Source organism: Sciurus vulgaris (genome assembly GCF_902686455.1).
Source record: "Sciurus vulgaris genome assembly, chromosome: 11".
NCBI lineage: Eukaryota > Metazoa > Chordata > Mammalia > Rodentia > Sciuridae > Sciurus > Sciurus vulgaris.
Genome location: NC_136472.1, coordinates 38810539 through 38828374, shown reverse-complemented (window position 1 = coordinate 38828374; position 17836 = coordinate 38810539). Strand labels below are relative to the sequence as shown.

At 37.3% G+C, this 17836-nt stretch overlaps 1 protein-coding gene across 2 annotated transcripts in view; it reads right to left on the bottom strand.

Moving 5' to 3' along the window:
- Positions 1 to 17396, bottom strand: part of FBXO3 (F-box protein 3) — a 33250-nt gene extending 15854 nt beyond the window's left edge. For both annotated transcript variants that reach the window (XM_079103680.1, XM_079103681.1), the window contains exons 1-4: positions 17267 to 17396; positions 13240 to 13329; positions 10844 to 11007; positions 403 to 517 (exon numbers count right to left, since the gene is read on the bottom strand). In XM_079103680.1, coding sequence (XP_078959806.1) covers positions 403 to 517; positions 10844 to 11007; positions 13240 to 13329; positions 17267 to 17370 — 473 coding nt within the window. In that variant the 5' untranslated portion in view covers positions 17371 to 17396. The remainder of the gene's footprint in view (positions 1 to 402; positions 518 to 10843; positions 11008 to 13239; positions 13330 to 17266) is intronic.
- Between the last annotated feature and the right edge of the window lie 440 nt (positions 17397 to 17836).

The following is a 17836-nucleotide window of genomic DNA, read 5'->3' as shown; positions in this document are numbered from 1 at the left end:
ATTATCACTTTTTACATGTAGATCAGATAGAATTTGCATCAAACTCCCCAGTTTACCTGACCTATAACAGGATGAACATATCAAGATTTCTGAACAGTTCAATTACAATATATTCACAATTATATTTATGTTCCTTCCCCTATTACCCACTTCCCCCTTCCTGCACCAGACTTCACTTTTATAAGGATGTACTGGTAGAAATGATGTCTTTATGAGATGTATTTATTTTGATAAAATTGAATTCAAGTTATAGATTTTGTCTTATGACTGTTGTAGAGAGGAAGAAGAAATACCTATATATGCTTTAACCTGTTAAGGTTAACTAGAAATACAATTTATTTACTTTCATTCTAGAAAATAACTTACATCATTAAAATAACCATAACATTTGGACATCCTTACCCAGGAACCACTAACTTCTGCCCATTGTGGATACGGTATGAGCACCGATAGTCATCAGGAAGCTTGCAACCAATCTGCGCTTCCACAGCATCTAGGTCTTCCTCGCGAGCACCCTCTGCAAATACACACCAAAGACAGTATTATGAATACACAAAGCAATCTAAAAAAAAAAAGACTCTATCTGCTAACCACTGAAACCATCTTTTAGTGAGAGAATTCTGTCTGAATTGTACTACTGAAATAAAGGGAAAGGAATTGAAAATTTATTTGAAGCATGGAAAAAACAAATTCTTTATAGTTTCCTCTCAACAGTACTCAGTAAAATGTGGAAAGGGAGCATCCATGAGATGCACAATAATTGCATTACAATGCAAAACGATCCTTAGGGTAGTTCTCATTTTTCTAAATCTGATCTATTTATACTGCTGTTTATTTAAAATTTAAAAAAAAAACCTCCAGAAATTTTCTAAACTGATATGATATTGCTCTAGAGTTTTAACACAGTCTTTTTATGTGAAATATGGGAACACACAGGTATAGGTTCATGCTGTGAGAAGGCCATTAATTGAATTCTATTTTGTATATTTAAAAGCTTGTATTTTAGTTTTTATTTAAAGGTAGGAAGGAACAGCAAACACCAAGAGAAGGAGATATCCACTTTCACAATGGCCCAAGCTGAACAACTCTTTAGGTAGCGCTACAGCGCTATTCAAAGGTTAAAAAGAAAAAAAGAAAGAAAGAATTTTTAAAAAGGAGGAGGGGAGCTCAGAGTGAAAGGGAGGGGAATGTCCAGTAAACAATAAAAAAAAAAAACTGGGTCTACATTAAAGCCAAGGTCCGACCTGAGGGGGGGGGGGGGTGATATATGATTTATAAAAAAACGCCAGTTTTTTTTTGGCAAGGACTCAGAAGGTTCATATCCTTGGGATAAGGGTGAACAGAAAATAGACCAGTCCTCACAAAGAATAAAGCCAGGATTCCAACGTCTGATTGGAATGAGGCAATCTATCCAAGGACTAGCTGCCAGCCCAAAGCACAAGTAAATGTCTAGAAGAAAACAATATTATCCTCCAAACTCAAGTAATGTCTAGCAAACAATCAAAATATCCAGGTCTACATAAAACCAAGATCTTGAGAAAAAAAATATATATAACCAAAGAAAAATTTTTCTTGAGAAAAAATATATATATAACCAAATCTGTAATATATTCAGTTACTGAAGTCAATAATCATGAACAATTATATACTCAATGAATTAAATGACAGTACTTTCAGCAGAGTACTATAAATTTAAAAATAATTGAATGGAAACCTTAGAGCTAAGGATTAAAATAACTAAAATTAGTAATACACTGAAAGGGTTTAACAGTAAATTATAAGTTTAAAGATGAAAAAGGAAAAGTAAACTGGAAACTGGATCAGAAAACAATAGGAGGTGGGAAAATACAAAAAGAATGTAAGACACATGTAGGAGGACACAATGGAAAGATCTGAGATACATGCACTGGAATCCTAGGAAGAGAAGAAAACCAGGAGCAGGCAGCATTATTTGAAGAGGTATTTGGAAAATATCCCAAACTGATGAAAATATCAAACCACCATACAAAAAGCACCCTAGGGAGAATAATTGTATTGAGACAAATCACTGGTGCAACTGCTGAAAATCAAAGACAAAGAGACATCCTAAAAGCAGGTAGAGGAGGGGAAAGGGCATATAATAACTTTCCCGAGGACTACAGTAAGAGTGACAGCTGAGTTCTCAATAGAAACAATAGGAGTCAGAAGAAGGATGTCTTCAGAGTGGTGAAAAAAAATCAGTGCTGGCTAGAAGTCTATATTCAATGAAGATATTCTCTAACAGTGAAGAGGAAATAAATACATTTTTAGACTGAGAAAATAGGAAAACATTTAGAAGCAGCAGTCCCCCATTAAAAGAAATACTAAAAGGAGCTGAGCAACGTGGCTCATGCCTGTAATCCCAGTGACTGGGAAGGCTGAGGCAGGAGGATTATAAGTTTGAGTCTAGCTTCAGCAATTTGGCAAGGCTCTTTCTCAAAAAATACAAAAAGCTAGGGATATAACACCATGGATTTAACGCAATTTCTAGTACTACCAAAAAAAAATTTAGGGAAAAGGAAAACAATCCCAGATGGAAGCATGAAGATATAAGAAGGAATAAAGAATAATTCGAAAAGGCAAATATGAAGGTAAAACTAAAATAATATTGAACATATATAAAATGTTTTGATGGATATTAAAAGTACTGAAAATTAAAATCACAAAATTATAATTCAAAGGGGTTTGGGGTTGAGCAAGGCCCTGAGTTTGATTCCCAGCTCTCCCCTCCCCAAAAAGCTATCATACAAAGGCAGCAGGGAGGTGATTGGAATGAAAGTACTCTTAAGGTTCTTTAATTGCCCAGGAAGTGGTAAGAATACTGATTTACATTAGACTTTAGTAAGTCAAAGATGCACATTTTAATCTCTGTGATAAGCACTAAAAACTAAATATAAAAGAAGGGGAGGGAATGAGAACAGTAAACATGATAAATTCAAATACATTAGTAAAACACTAAATACAAAGAGGCTAAATAACTTAATGAAAAGAAACTGACAGATCAGATTAAAATACTTAGCATTCATGAGGCCCTAGGTTAATTCCTAGCACCAAAAACAAACAAAACCCCCAAAACAAAAAGACCACCACATAATTAGATACAAGAGATACAACCTTACATAGATATTGAAGAAAAAAAATGCTGAAATAGCTCTCCTAAAATCACACAAAATAGACTTTAAGGCAAACAGTTTTATTAGAGCTAATAGAGGACTTTTCATAATGACAAAAAGGTTAAATTCACTACACAGATCATAAAGTTTTAATTTTATGAAACCTAATAACACAGTTTTGAAATATAATTTTTAAAACAAACCTAAAATGGAAAAAAAAGACATATCTACAAGCATACTGAGTGTATTTTTTTTTTTAAGTGCTGTTATAGTAGCAGCTTAAAATCACTCATTTATTTATTTATTTGCTTTTCAAGTAAATGTGAGGCTAGGACAGCCCAGGTAAGGCTTCTTTCTTTAAACACCTCTCCCATGCCGGAAGACACCTGGCCTCTTTGCTTTAGGCTCGGTTGAGGGGAAGTGGAGTAGCCTGAGCCCACCCCCCAGGAAACCAGGCCAGGATACTCATTTATGATTTCAATTTCTATAGGTCAGAAGATTAGCCATGACTCAACTGATCTGTTCAGGTCCCACAAGGCTGAAATCATCAAGATGCCAACTGGGGCTGCCAAATCATTTTACACATCTTTTGCTTGGGATCCTCTTCCAATTTCACTGATTATTGGCAAAATTTTGCTCTTTGAAGTTGTAGGACTGAGGTCTACACACAGGGGCTTCACACTTTGAATCTCTCTGGCTTCAGGAAGGCCCAGTCCCTTTTAAGGGCTCACTTGATTAAGTGAGTCCCTTTCAAGGCAATTTCCCTTTGATAAGGTTGAACTCAAATTCAACTAATTTGGGACTACTTCTGCAAAATTCTTCACCAGTTTCATATAATATGGCCTAATAACAGAAGTGAAATCAATTATATTCACAGTACTGCCTACAATCAAGGAGAGATGATGGGCTGGAGTTGTGGCTCAGTGGCAGAGCACTTGCCTTGCACATGTGAGGTTTGATTCTCAGCACTGCATATAAATAAATAAATAAAAATAAATAAAGGTCCATCAACAACTAAAAAAAATATTTTTTAAAAAAAGGAGAAATGACTATACCAGACTTATACACCAGTGGGTGGGAATGCTGGAACTCCCTCAAAACTGCCTACAACAGTGAAAGACTTTAACATACTACTCTCTGTAACTAATAGAAATAAGCAGCAAAAACCAACGAAACAAAAAATAACAAAAAAGTTAAGTGTGCAGATTAACAGATTTTACCTGATTTTATATGCTGTACTAAACCCAATAATGCAGAATATACATTCTTTTCAAGTGTACAAGAAATAGTTACCAAAATACATCACACACTAAACCGCAGAACAAGTCATAACAAATTTCAAATGATAGAACTCACATAGTATTCTGTGTGAGTATTCTGTATTCTCTCTGAATACAGTAGAATTACAATGTAAATTATATTTTAAAAGATTACTTTAAAAAAGCTCCAAATGTTTGGAAAGTAAGCAACACATTTCTATATAACCCATGGGTTAAAGAAGAAATTTTTAAAAAGCAGAAAATACTTTGAACTTCATGGTAATGAAAAGACAACATATCAAAGCCTGTGGAATAAGCTAATATACCTACAGAGAAATTTACAGCCCTATAGGAATTAGAAAAAAGCAAGCAAGCAAGCAAGCCAGTCAGCCTGAAAATCTATGAACTAAGCAATCATTTCAAGTTAGCAGGGGGATAAAAAACAAAAACAAAAACAAAAAACGGTAAACTCCAACAGAAGATATCAAAGAAATTAATGAAATATAAAACAAACATATAATAAAAGAACTGACCCAAAATCAATTCTTTGAAAGGATTAATTAAATTGATTGGCTCATACCTCACATGACTAATCAAGAAAAACAATATACAAAGAACTAATAACAGAAACGGAAAGGGTAATATCTCCATACATTCAATGAGCATTAAAAAGATCACAGGACATTATTTAAAATAGATAATGAAATTTGAAAATGTAGATGAAGTGGGCAATTTCCTAGACCAACACAATTTATCAAAATTAACATAAGAAGAAACAGAAAGCCTGAATGGTCCTATTCTAATAAAGAAATTGAATCCTTCACTAAAAACCATCCACAACAAAAATCCCAGGGTTGAATGGCTTACTGGCACATTCTACTAATCATTTAAGCAAGAAATAAGACCAAGCTTACATAACTGCTTCCAGGGAACAGAAAAAGAGGCAACACTTCCAGACTTGTTTTACAAGGCCAGCATCATCTTGATACCAAAACCTGATAAGAACATTGCAAGAAAGGAAAATTATAGGCCAAACTCCCTCATGAATATCAATGTAAAAACCACAATAAAATACTAGCAAATTAAATTCAATATATTTAAAAGGACAATATATTAAAACCAAAATAAGTTCATTCCAGGAATGCAAAGTTAATTTCATATTCAGAAAAATCAATGAATGTAATTTGCCACATAAACAGAATAAAGGAGAAAAACCATATGAATAAGGCAGACAAGGCATTTGATAAAAAATCTTATTCATTTGAAACATAAAAACAAAAAGTTATCTTCCCAAACTAGAATCAGAAAGAACTTCTTCAATCTGACAAAAATGTCCATAAAAACCCTAAGGCAAACATCATATTGAAAGGTGAAATGTTTAAAGCCTTCCCTCTATAATATGAAAGGTAAAGATGCCCACTAGCATCATTTCTACCCAACACTGTACTGACAACTCTAGCCAGAGCAATAAAGCAAGAAAAAAGAAATAAGTGATATATAAAGATTGGAAAGCTAGAAATACAGCCAACATTACCCTACATCCTCAGGGAAATGCAAATTAAAAACCACTACTACATACCTACCAAAAAGACAACATCAAAAACAAAACAAAACAAAACAAAACAAAATGATAATATTAAAGTACTGCTAGGAATATAAATTTGCAGAATTACTTTGGAAAATTAACAGCACATTTTGAAATGTAATGTAAGCATAAGCTTAACCCAGAAAACCCAATCCTAGCTATTTACCTAGATAGAAATACATGAAAATGTACATCAAAAATCTACAGCATCAATAGAAGTTCACTGGATTAGACAAAGGGGAATTACAGGGAAGGGAAGAGGGATGGGAAAAGGAAAAATGGTATAATAAATCAGACATAACTCCTATGTTCATATATGAATACACAACCAGTGTAACTCCATATCATGTACAACCACAAGAATGGGAAGCTATATTCCATGTATGTATAATATGTCAAAATGCATTCTGTCATGTATATCTAAAAAGAATTTTAAAGAATTTACAGCATCAACTGTAATAGCCAAAACAGAAAATAATTCAAATATTCCTCAACAGTATAATGAATGTATACATTGTACTCTACTTAAATAATGGAGTACTACTTTGCAACAAAAATGAAAAACTATGCCTTATGGTTTGGACTGGGAAATGTCCCCCACCAAATCCATTGGGAAACGTCCCCAATGTGTTGACGACTTGGTCCCCAGTGCAACAAAGTCTAGAGGTAGGACTCTTAGATCACAGGGCTCTAACTTCATCTTCGATGTAGACAGTTGGGACATGTTTGGAGGAAGCAGATCACTGGAGACACATCCTATGGGACTATATCTTGTCTCTGGCTCCTTCCTCCACGCCCTCTTCTTTCTCTCTCTGCTTTGGGCTGCCACAGGCTAAGAAGCTTTCCTCTGTTGCTCCCTTCCACTATGATGTTTCTGCCTTGGAACGAACCAATCGGACTGAAGCCTCTGAAACTATGAACCAAAATAAGTCCTTCCAGGTATTTGTTGGAGAAATGAAAAACCTAATACCACATAGTTTAATCTTGCAACCAAAACAGAAACAATTCATATAAAACACACACACAACCATGCAATTTACATAAAGTTCAAACAGAAAAAAAAAAAACAATGGCATTAGCAATTGGGACATTTGGTTGCCTCTATGAAAGAGGCAAGAGTTATGAGGAAGTTTCTAGGTAGAGATGATACTCTTATTTCTTGATCTGGAGAAGTTTACAAGGAACAGGTTCACTTTGTGATAATTCAGTGAGTTGAGTCCCTATGATCTGTGCACATTTCTGTACGTGCACAATAACAACATTATTGTACTGATGTATGATATGTGATGGGAGAGGTAGTTCAATTTTGCAGGAATCTTTCTGAACATTCATAATTCCAGTCTAACACAGAGTAAAGTATCAGCCAAAATCAATTTGAGGAATTTTCTACAAAATACCTGATGTCTATTTCTCAAAATTGTCAAAGTCATAAAAAGACAAGGAATAACCGAGTGAGAAACTACCACAGACAATTATAGAAACATGACAACTGAATGCAATGTGAAATTCTAAACCAGATCTTGGAACAGCTAAAGGTAAATCCAAATGAAGTCTAGAGCTTGGTAGTAGTAGCAACTTATTAATGAAAACTTTTTAGTTTTGATAAATGTCCCATATGGTGGGACACATTAGGGGTAACTGAAACTGAGTGAGGGATATATAGAACTCTCTGAACTATATTTGCAAGGTTTCTATAAGCCTAAAACTACTCTAAAACAAAAAGTTTATAAAGCACCAACCTGAATAATGGCCTGAACTAGGTAAACTAATATATGTATGTTATGTGCTATACATTTAGGTGTTTAACATATAGAATCTAAGAATTTCTTGGAGATGGAAAAAAGTAAAAACAAAAACAATTCACAAAAAGAGAATGTAAAGAAATTTACAATATGGTAAAATCAAGATTGAAAGAGGCATACATACTACCAGGACAGAATTTGGAAGCCAGACAGTGTTCTTATCTTGGCTCTACTACTTACTGACTGTGTGATCTCTGGAAAGTTATTTCACCTCTTTAAGCTTGTTTTTTCATCTGCAAATGGGCATGATACCACTTACCCAAGAAAATTATAGTGAGGGTTAATAAGACTTGAATGTGCTTACTCAATGAAGTGTTTTACTGGTCTTAACAAATATTCATTCACTTCCCTTCCACCTTCACCTACTCAAATGAGGAAGCAGTGAAAGGCTACTAGAAGGCAAGAAACCCAGATTGGAGTTCTACCTCTGTTACTTACTAATAAGTTACAGGGCCTTACACAAGGGTATGTGTTTTCACCTGTGAAATGAGAGTACTAGTATAAATCAGGGACTGGCAAATTACAGCTCATAGGCTAAAAATCCTGGCCTGGTGCTTATTTCTATAAATAAAGTTTTACTGGAACCTAGTCATACCAATTTGCTTATGAATCATCTATGGCTGCTTTCCTGAAACAATAGTAAGGTTGAATAGCTACAACAGAAACCATTTGTCTCACAAAGCCTAAAATATTTACTATCTGGCTCTTTAAAGAAGTTTGCCAACCTCCGGTCTAAATGATCACTAAACACTCTTTTAACTCTAAAATTCTAAGCCAATACTTAAGATAAATATTAAATTTGAAGGTACATGATAAAAACATCAATATGCCATAATCTCAAAATGCTTCATAAAAACTGTCCCAAACCAGTATTACACCTGTTTACTCACCAATTTTCCTTGTGATCTGCCACTTCATAACTCTGAAATTGTATCAGGCAGGGAATGTGGCATCTGAAGTGAGCAGCTAGACTCATGCCTTAGTTGTAAAATTCATAAGCCCAGAGTTTACACTGTAGATACCAAGGGTTTTTATCCTATTCCACTCAAGACAGCCCTTGAGAACTGGCACCTAGCAGTAAAACAGGAGCTGTCAAGTTCTCTGACAACCTCACCTCCAACTGCTAGATACAAAACAGCAGAGCCTAGGAATACCAAATTTAATGCAAAAAGAGAAAGAAAAGAGAAGAAGCTGTGCTTAAAAAAGAACCATATCTACATTCTCAAATTCCAAATGTCCTAATATTAGACTAGACCTTAAAAAAACTTCAGACATTCTAAATAAAATAGTATAGATCCTCTTTCCTTTCAACCAATGTTAATAATTGGTTGAGTCAGACCTATATTCAATTCCTGGCTTTACCTTTTGTTTCGTAATGGGAAACAATGCCATTTTTTTATGCCTTAGGTAGTTCCCCTATAAAATGAAAATACAGTTGGGCATGGTGGCTGAAGCGGGAGGATTCTAGGCAGCCCAAATTCTAGGCTGGCCTTGGCAACTGAGCAAGACACTGTTTCAAAACAAAAAATGTTTTTGGGATGTAGTTCAGCGGTTCAATCGCTAGCACTGGGGTTTGGGGTTGTGGGGCAGACAGAATAGTAATTACCTATCTCATAGGATTTTTGCAAATTAAATGAATACCCACAAAATACTCTGTTTAGTGCCTAGCTTCGTGCTTAATAAATAATTGCTACTGCAAGCTATTACCTATTTTATTGGTTATCACTAAATACCTATTTTTCAGAATTATTGTCCTCTTGAAATATTTCACAACACATACCAGCTAAGTAATATTATTCTTTTCTTCTTGGCAAACATGCTATTAAAAACACTAACCAAGGTTCTTTCCTTCAAAGCTCTCTCTACTACCTCTACTGAGATCATTTTCTTCTACTGTCTAGCAATTCAGTTTAAGCATAGTGCATATGAAAGTGATATTTGCCTAGGAAATTATAATGGAAATATGGAAGATAAAAGGAATGCTATTTCAAAAGAGATCTTGATTCTAAAGAAAGGAAAACATTTGAGAATGGATTCCAATTTTAGCTTAATAAAACCAAAAGGTGTACAATTTCTTTCATTAAGGAAATTTGAAAAATGTTAGAAGGTAAAGCAGATAAATGGCAATAAATCTATGCATTTCCATGGGTGTTAATTAGCCAATAAAATTATGATAACATGTTAGTATTTCTCACTGAAATTAGACAATAATAGTACAGTAGAAAGTACACAAAATTCTGGGATCAAATAAACCTCAGCTGAAATCTTAGTTTCACCATTTTGCAAATATAAAAATAAGAACAAAAGTTTTCTTTATTATACTGCTCTTATGCTCTTAAAGACCTAGGATCTTTCTAAATATTAGACTAACACTTACTTACGCTGAATATAAAAAGAATGCTGAGACTGTATGCAAAGTTTTCAAATAAAAAATGATCTTCTGGATTTGGGGTATAGTTCACTATTTGCCTAGTATGGGTGAAATCTCAGTTGGATCCCTAGCACAACACACACACACACACACACACACAACCTTCAAAAAGAAATGATAAGCTGGGCATAGTGGGGCATGCCTGTAATCCCAGTAACACTGAGGCAGAAGGACTACAAGTTAGAGATCAGCCTAAGAAACTTAGTAAGACCCTGTATCAAAATAAATAAAAAATAAGAAGGGCTATGGATGCTGCTTAGTGATAAAGTGTTTGCCTAGCATGTACAAGGCCTTGGATTCAATCCACAGCACACACAAAAAAAGACATCATGATAGTTAAACAATCTTAGCATTACTAGTTTCTTTACATAAAACAAATAAAAGGATGAAAGGAGTTGTTCAGTTTTCTCGTCTGGTAAATAACCATGTGGGTCCCAAGACTAAATGAAAAAAGCTACGGCACAGGTGCTTAATTAACAATGTTGGTTTGTGCTTTCTTGGCCAAGTGTGATTGGTGAGCTACAGACAAGGTTAGATGAGCACAGTGGCACAGATGATAGATTCAAAGTTACTTAAAATAATCTATTTATACTAATAGTAAATAAATGGGGGAGGGGACCCTGTATTCCCAGTACCTTTCAGAGATAAGACCATCCGAGGACACCTGGGCTCCAAATATTTCTTGAGATCATCCCAGGCCTTTTTAATAGCAGCATAATGATCAATGTATCTTCCTACATCAGAGTAAGTATCTATGAAGAGAGATTTCCAACACTGATTCTTCCGTGTTTTCTCTTCCCTAAACAGATTTAAAAAATGAGATTAAAACTCTTTTGAAATGATACTAGAATATATTTTCAAAACTTACCAACACACTTTATTGGAAGTTTGTGGTTTACTTTCCTTTTTCACAATAATATTTTACCCACAATGGGAGACTAGATAGCAAAAAAGTGATACATACCTCAAAAATTTTAACAAGAGTTATTGCTGACATGATGGGATTGAGTCACTATTTTCTTACTTTCTACTTAAATTCTTCTAAGATTTATAATACTTAATAAAATGTAATGTGAATTTGTAGGTACAAATTCAACATACCCCTAAAAACACACCAATTATAAAATTTAAAAGGGTATGCTCTATTTTAAAGAACACTTAGAATCTAATGATATAATAACATTAATTTAGCACATCCTCCTTGAATTAGCCAGAGAATCACAAAGCATTAAGATAACTATATATTTCAACATTTCAATTCGGTATAATTCTGCAAACATTTAGTGACTAAAGGCATAAAAAATAAAGATAGTGTTTTTGGGAGAAAGAATAAAGTACAAGTGGTAGAGGACAGAGCAGCCACAGAGGGCCTGAAGGTCACATACTAATGAGCTTGGGTTTTCTTCTGAACAAAATGGAGAGTCACATAAAGGGGTTCAGTGAGAAGAGTAAAAGAACAGAATTGTGGTTGTAGGTTGGTATGGGTAGATTTGAGGGATATAAACTAGAGGCATAAAGAGGAGTTAGGAAGGTTTTACAGTCCTGCTAAGAGAAGATGAAATGAATTAAGCTGCACAGTGAGGTGGAATAAATAGGAAGACTTGAGAAATATACAGACACTAACCTTGGTAATTAAATGAATATAAGAGAGGAGATCAAAGATGATTCCTAATTCTGGCTTGGATGTCAGAAGACTAGGAACACAAAAGGATAGGTTTAGGACTGGGAAAAGAACAAATTAGGGTGGCTTTTTTTTTTTATGGGGGTTGAGGAGAAAAGGGAGGCATCTTTTTATTAATATAAATTATATATACATATTAAAAACTAAAAAGTACCTAATAACTGGGTTGATAGCTCGGTGGTGAAGCACTCACCTAACATGTGTGAGGCCCTGGATTCCATTCCCACAGCCACAAAGAATAAAATAAAAATAATTTGAAAGTACCAAAGGACTTGTGGTAAAAAAAAAACTAGTCTCCAATTCTAAGCCCAACCCTCAAAGGAAATACAAGTTATTTATGGAAGTCACATCTCTAATTCTAAATGTTTATACCTCTGGCTCTTGATTTACCAATTTTACGTTTATCTGCCAATATCTTAAAGGGAAAGATAAGGACACAGCAATACTTCAAATACCCTCTCCCCCATTCCTCCTCCCTACATTTGACAGCTCTGTTATTAATGTTTAGTTTGGTAGAACTTAAAGCTTGCAGCTTTAAATAACAAACCTCTACTTCTTCCCCATCTTTTGGCACTCTCTGACTCTCCTCAATCTAAGAAATTTGTGTTCCTACATTTCCTTTCACCTCTCCCAGCTCCCACTCTCCATCATCAACACTTTTATTCTGTCAAATGTGTTAACCTGTGTGGAACAGTCAAGGGAAAGATCGAGCAGACAGTTGTGCCAACAAGCCGAGCCCAGTGGGGATGTAGGTCTGGGAGTTAGGAGCACTCTCAGGTAGTCACTAGGAACTGCAGCAACACGTGCAGAGTTCACAGAAGGAGAGAGTGGTGGGCCAAGAACTGAGCCCTGGAGAATACCAACATTACTGGCAGGCACGAGAACAGCCATCAGAGGAGATAAAAGATTCAGCCTAGAAAGACTCAGGGCAGAACAGTGTTATAAGGATCAGCTGCTAGGAAGAAGAGAGGAGAAGGGAATCAGATGCAAGCTAAATGACAGGTACTGAGATACAGTTAAAGAAGGAAAAAGTTTGAGTATTCTACAGCACAGTAGGGTGATTACAGTTTGCAACAATTCATTGTTTTATAATATTTTATAACAAATTTTATAAACAACAAAAAGAAGTTTCCCAATACAAAGAAATGGTAAATGCTTAAGGAGAAGAAAATGTTAATTAGCCTGATTTGATCTTAACATATTTTACCCATGTATTGAATTATTACACTGTAGCCCATAAATGTACAATTATTACATATCGATTAAAACATAAGTTAATTTATTCTAAAAAATTTAACCCCCCCCCCCAACATAAACACACAAAAGAATACATATTCCCTGAATACTTACTCGGATATCAGCCAGTATTTTTTGCAATGTCTTCTCCACAGTGGGTCATGACTTGATAGCTGGCTAAGTCTCCGACTGACATAGCAACAACTGGCAGTAACCAGATTCACAATTAGTACAAAAGAAAAATTTAAAAACATCTTAAAGATTAAAATAGTCACTGTTAAATTGTTTTATTCCTTTTACTTTTCTTATTTTCCACTTACTGTGCTTATACTTATAAAACAATATTTTCTAAAATTTGTTTAATGTGTTCGTTAGTATAACCCCTTGTAAGAAGTAAAATCTTAACTATTTTGATTCACAAATAAATCTTGAAACCACTATAATTGCAATCTCCTTGAGTCTATTAAAAATAAATACATATAAAGTTAGAGTTAACCTCAAATTGAGAAGCTTTTCTATATTTACCATCAGAATAGTAATTATCTCTGCATATTGGAAGAAACATTATTCAGGTTTAAACAAATTGGTTTCAGGTATTTTTCAAGATCTGTAAGATGTATGTTACAAAATGTATAAGCCCTTTGCTTTGTTCTAATTTTTTATCAAAGGAAAAAAAATACTGTTGCTAAAAATATTGTTTCATTAAAGCAAATAATGGATAGTCCACCTAAAGAGTATTCTACATCATTGTAGTCCAGATTTGGCATTTATGGCTATGCAAGTTATCAGCTGCCCCCAAACATGAACTACTAGAAACACATGATTTTCCTACTATATTGAGATTTCAAACATAATAATGCTCTAATTCCATAATGCTACCCTACATAATTAATGTGTAAAATGAAATGAACCTAAGATTAGGAAAGTGAATTTATATCCTTTAGAAATCACAACTCACGGAAAGTAGATGTACAAACATCTCACTTGGGCAATAACTAATCAATTTGTGGAATCTTACATCACACGGAATTTGTCAAGGCCAAAAGCAGGCATGTTAAAAACTGATCTACCTATGATAAACAGATCAGCCTTTGATCTTTAAATTTCATAGAAACAGCATCCTTTTCCTTTTCTGCCAAGTTCAGGGAACATCCAAACTAATTGTTGTAAACATAAGAATGCCTCCAGTTTTACAAATTCAGGTTCCATTTTCTCTCTTGTTGATTCCTTTCCCTCTACTTGTCCCATCAGTTAAACAATAAAAAGAATTGGAGGGGCTGGGGAGATAGCTCAGTCGGTAGAGTGCTTGCATTGCAAGCACAAGTCCCTGAGTTCGATCCCCAGCACCGCACCAAAAAAAAAAAAAAAAAAGAATTGGAAATGAGAACGAAAGGTGACTTTGATGCACTTTAAGGTTGAAAACTACTGCTCTAGGGATTGATTCAGTTGGCTTAAGAGTGAGAGCTGTAGCCTAGGCATTGGTATGTTTAAAAAGTGCCACTGAATGTGGAATGAATCTGACAAAAATTATGCAATATGCATGTATAAATAGATCACAGTGAATTCCACCATTATTCACATCTGTAAAGTACCAAACAAAAATAAATGAGTGAAATTTTTGGAAGACTAGTAAAGGGGAAGAAGAGGGAAGGGATAAGCGGGGTACTGGGTACTGAAAAGGAGTAAATCAAATTCCATACACACATGATTTTGTCAAAATAAAACCCAACTATTATGTATAACTACAATGCACTAATAAAATTAAAAAATTTAATTAAAAAAATTTGCCACTGGTTATTGTGACACACAATGAAGGTGGAGAATGGTATGTGATAAATCAATCTGAAATGGAGAAACAATGCAACTAATACTATACTAAGATCCCAGGGAATTAATCCAATCTAACCCAATACAGTTGAGCAAATAAGTCCTAAACCTGTCAGTGCTCAAAAAAGGACTGGACACTTGTTAAGCTGGTTATATGATACAAGAAGGAAGCTTAAGTACCCTGGACACATCTGTGGTATTCAACTCAATTGATTTCCATAGGCAATTATGAAGGGGTCAGGTCACTTCTGTTTAAAATTTTGATTACTACCTAAAGCATTTAGAATAAAATCTCCTCCCTTTGGCTCACAAGATCTTATATGATCTCACCAGTCTCAAGTCAGTCTGCTTGTGAGTCACTGCCTACCTCCAGCAACACCAGCCTTCTAGCTCCTTCAGCAGGCCATGCTGTTGAACAGTCACATCAGCCTCTGAAAACACTGTTCCCTGTACTATGCCACACTTCATGTATGGCAGCCCCTTCTGCTGTAAATCAGTTGTCTCTTCTTCCCAATCTTTTAACAGAGCAATCAATGTCCTTCCAAGCACTAAGCACCTCTTATGCACTTATCTGTCTTTCCATCTTGCCCATTACTGTGTAAGCTCCATGAGAGACCCTATCTGCCTGGTTCACTATTGTATCCCTAACATTTAATAGGCTGGCACACCACAGGTACTCCAAGAAACAAAAATCTGTTGAATAAGTGATGAATATAAAGATAAACAAGACAGTCTTTACATTTGAGAATATTTCTGGTATGACAAATAAATTCTGTGGAGGAAGGAAGAAGGTAAAGGAAGGTCTTGGAGGAATTTCACCCTGCCAGGAGGGGAGCAAGATATTTCCGGCAAGGTCAAGAGCTTAAGCCACAAAATGAAAAAGTGCATGTGTGTAGTATGTTGGCAGAGGCCTGATTTGGCTAGAGAGGAGTGTGCAAATGTGATAGTGGAGGAGAAATAAGGCCTGAAAGGCCTTTGATAATAAGCCAGATGATAAAAGCCTTATGTGTTCCACAAGTTTAGGTTACAATCTGTAAACGGGGTAATGCCGGTTTTTAAGGGGAATGACAGTCAGATGTGTCTTGGGATGATTACTCTAGCAGTAATAAAAAGGGGGTGGGGTGTCTAGACAGCAAGAGGTCATTGCAACAGAATATATCGGATGAAAGCTGGAACAGCCTTTCCTGAAGAAAAACTATTTTTCTGCTTTAATACAGCCTGAGTTGAGAAAAAAAGTTTATTTTCTAGAAAAATAAAAGCATTAGCAGGTACTAGTAGAAGTGCCAGCAAGAAACTAGAGATATCCCTGACACCACTTAGCTAGGCCAACCAACAGCTATCTGTTAACTCCAAGCAATATATATTTCTATAAGGACCTTTAATAGCACAATCCACAGTCATCAACAGCTAAAACCAACGGTTATCCAAAAAAGCAAAACGGATCCTGCCTACCGGTACTGAGAGCGACTTTGTCTCCTCCGCCAACATGCATGGCAGGTAGCACAAGAAACTCAAAGCTAAGCTGTCAAGGATGTAAACAATCCTGACACCCGGGGGGTGGGGAAGGGGGACGGGCAGCGCCTTTTCTTCCACCATCCTGGACTGCCCCAATTTCTTAAAGAATTTAACCACCTTTACCAGCAACCGGTGTTTATTTTTGGATCAGATGGTCTAGAGTGGGAAACGGCAAGAACGACAGTCACCTGTATCGCATCACCGGAAGTCAGAACCAAATACAAAATCCAGCATCCAACCGTAAGGAGGACGGTGGAGAACAAAACAATTCTCAAACACACAAGTCCGAAGTAAGCTCTGCCAGCGACCACGGTGACGGGTGCGGCGCCTGGGGGGTCAGGGGTCGCCTGCCCCCTCTCGCGCGCTCTACCTGCCCACGTTGGCGAAGGATTCTGCAGGCGAGGCGGCCACAGAGACAAGCGACCGCGAAGACAGGGGCTATCCACAGCGTCCAGGGCTGGGCCAGACCCCGAGGGGCCCCTGCGGAACCAGCGGTGGTCCACCGGTCACAACCGGGCGGCACCCGAGCGCTACCTCCCTCCCAGCAACTGGGCCTCGGCGAGGCCTAGGAGAGAGAGTTCTCGTCCCCCGGGGCCTGAGGCCTGGACCGAAGGAAGACCCCAGGGCCGAGCCCTCTCCGCCCCGGTCTCACCCAGCCCAGCTGGCTCTTCAGGATAAGGGCGGCCCTGGCGTCACCTTCTGGTGCCGCCGGGGTCCGGTCCTGTTGGCGGCTCCAGCCTCCTTCCCTCCAGCCTCACCGCCTTCTCTCCCACCCCGGCTATGCGCACCGCCCCATTACTTGATTAGGTCCCGGTAATCCAAGAAGGATAAGATGAGGAGCAGTGGATCGGTGGGCAGCGACTCCAGGGTCATAGGCACCGTCTCGGCCTCCATGGCCGCCATCTTGCCTGGCCCGGTGCAGGCCTGGCCCCGCCCCTGCCCCGCCCCTGCCCCGCCCCCGCCGCCGCCCGAGCCGCTCCCCATCCGCTCTCACAGGTTTGTTATGTAACCGCCCGCTAGCCCCGCCCTCAGGGCGGCCTCCAGGGCGGCTCCCGGGGATGCCCCGCCCACGCCGCAGGCTGCTGGCGGGCGCGAGGTTCTTCGCCGCAGGCTGGGCTCCTGCTAGTTCCACCTCCCGAGATCTCTCGTCCCGTTCCGGCTCCTAAACCTGCCCACATCTCTTGTTAGTCTTTGTTCCCTAGTCCTCTGCTGCAGCTCCCCAGTCCCTCATGGGCAAATTTGCACCCGGACTCCTCAAAACCTGTCCCCAAATCGCACGCTAACTACTCCCTGCCCTTGGCACTAAAACCCATTGCTTCTCTTCCTTTTCCCAGCTAGAAACCCCTCGTTTCCCACTTAAGCCTCCCTG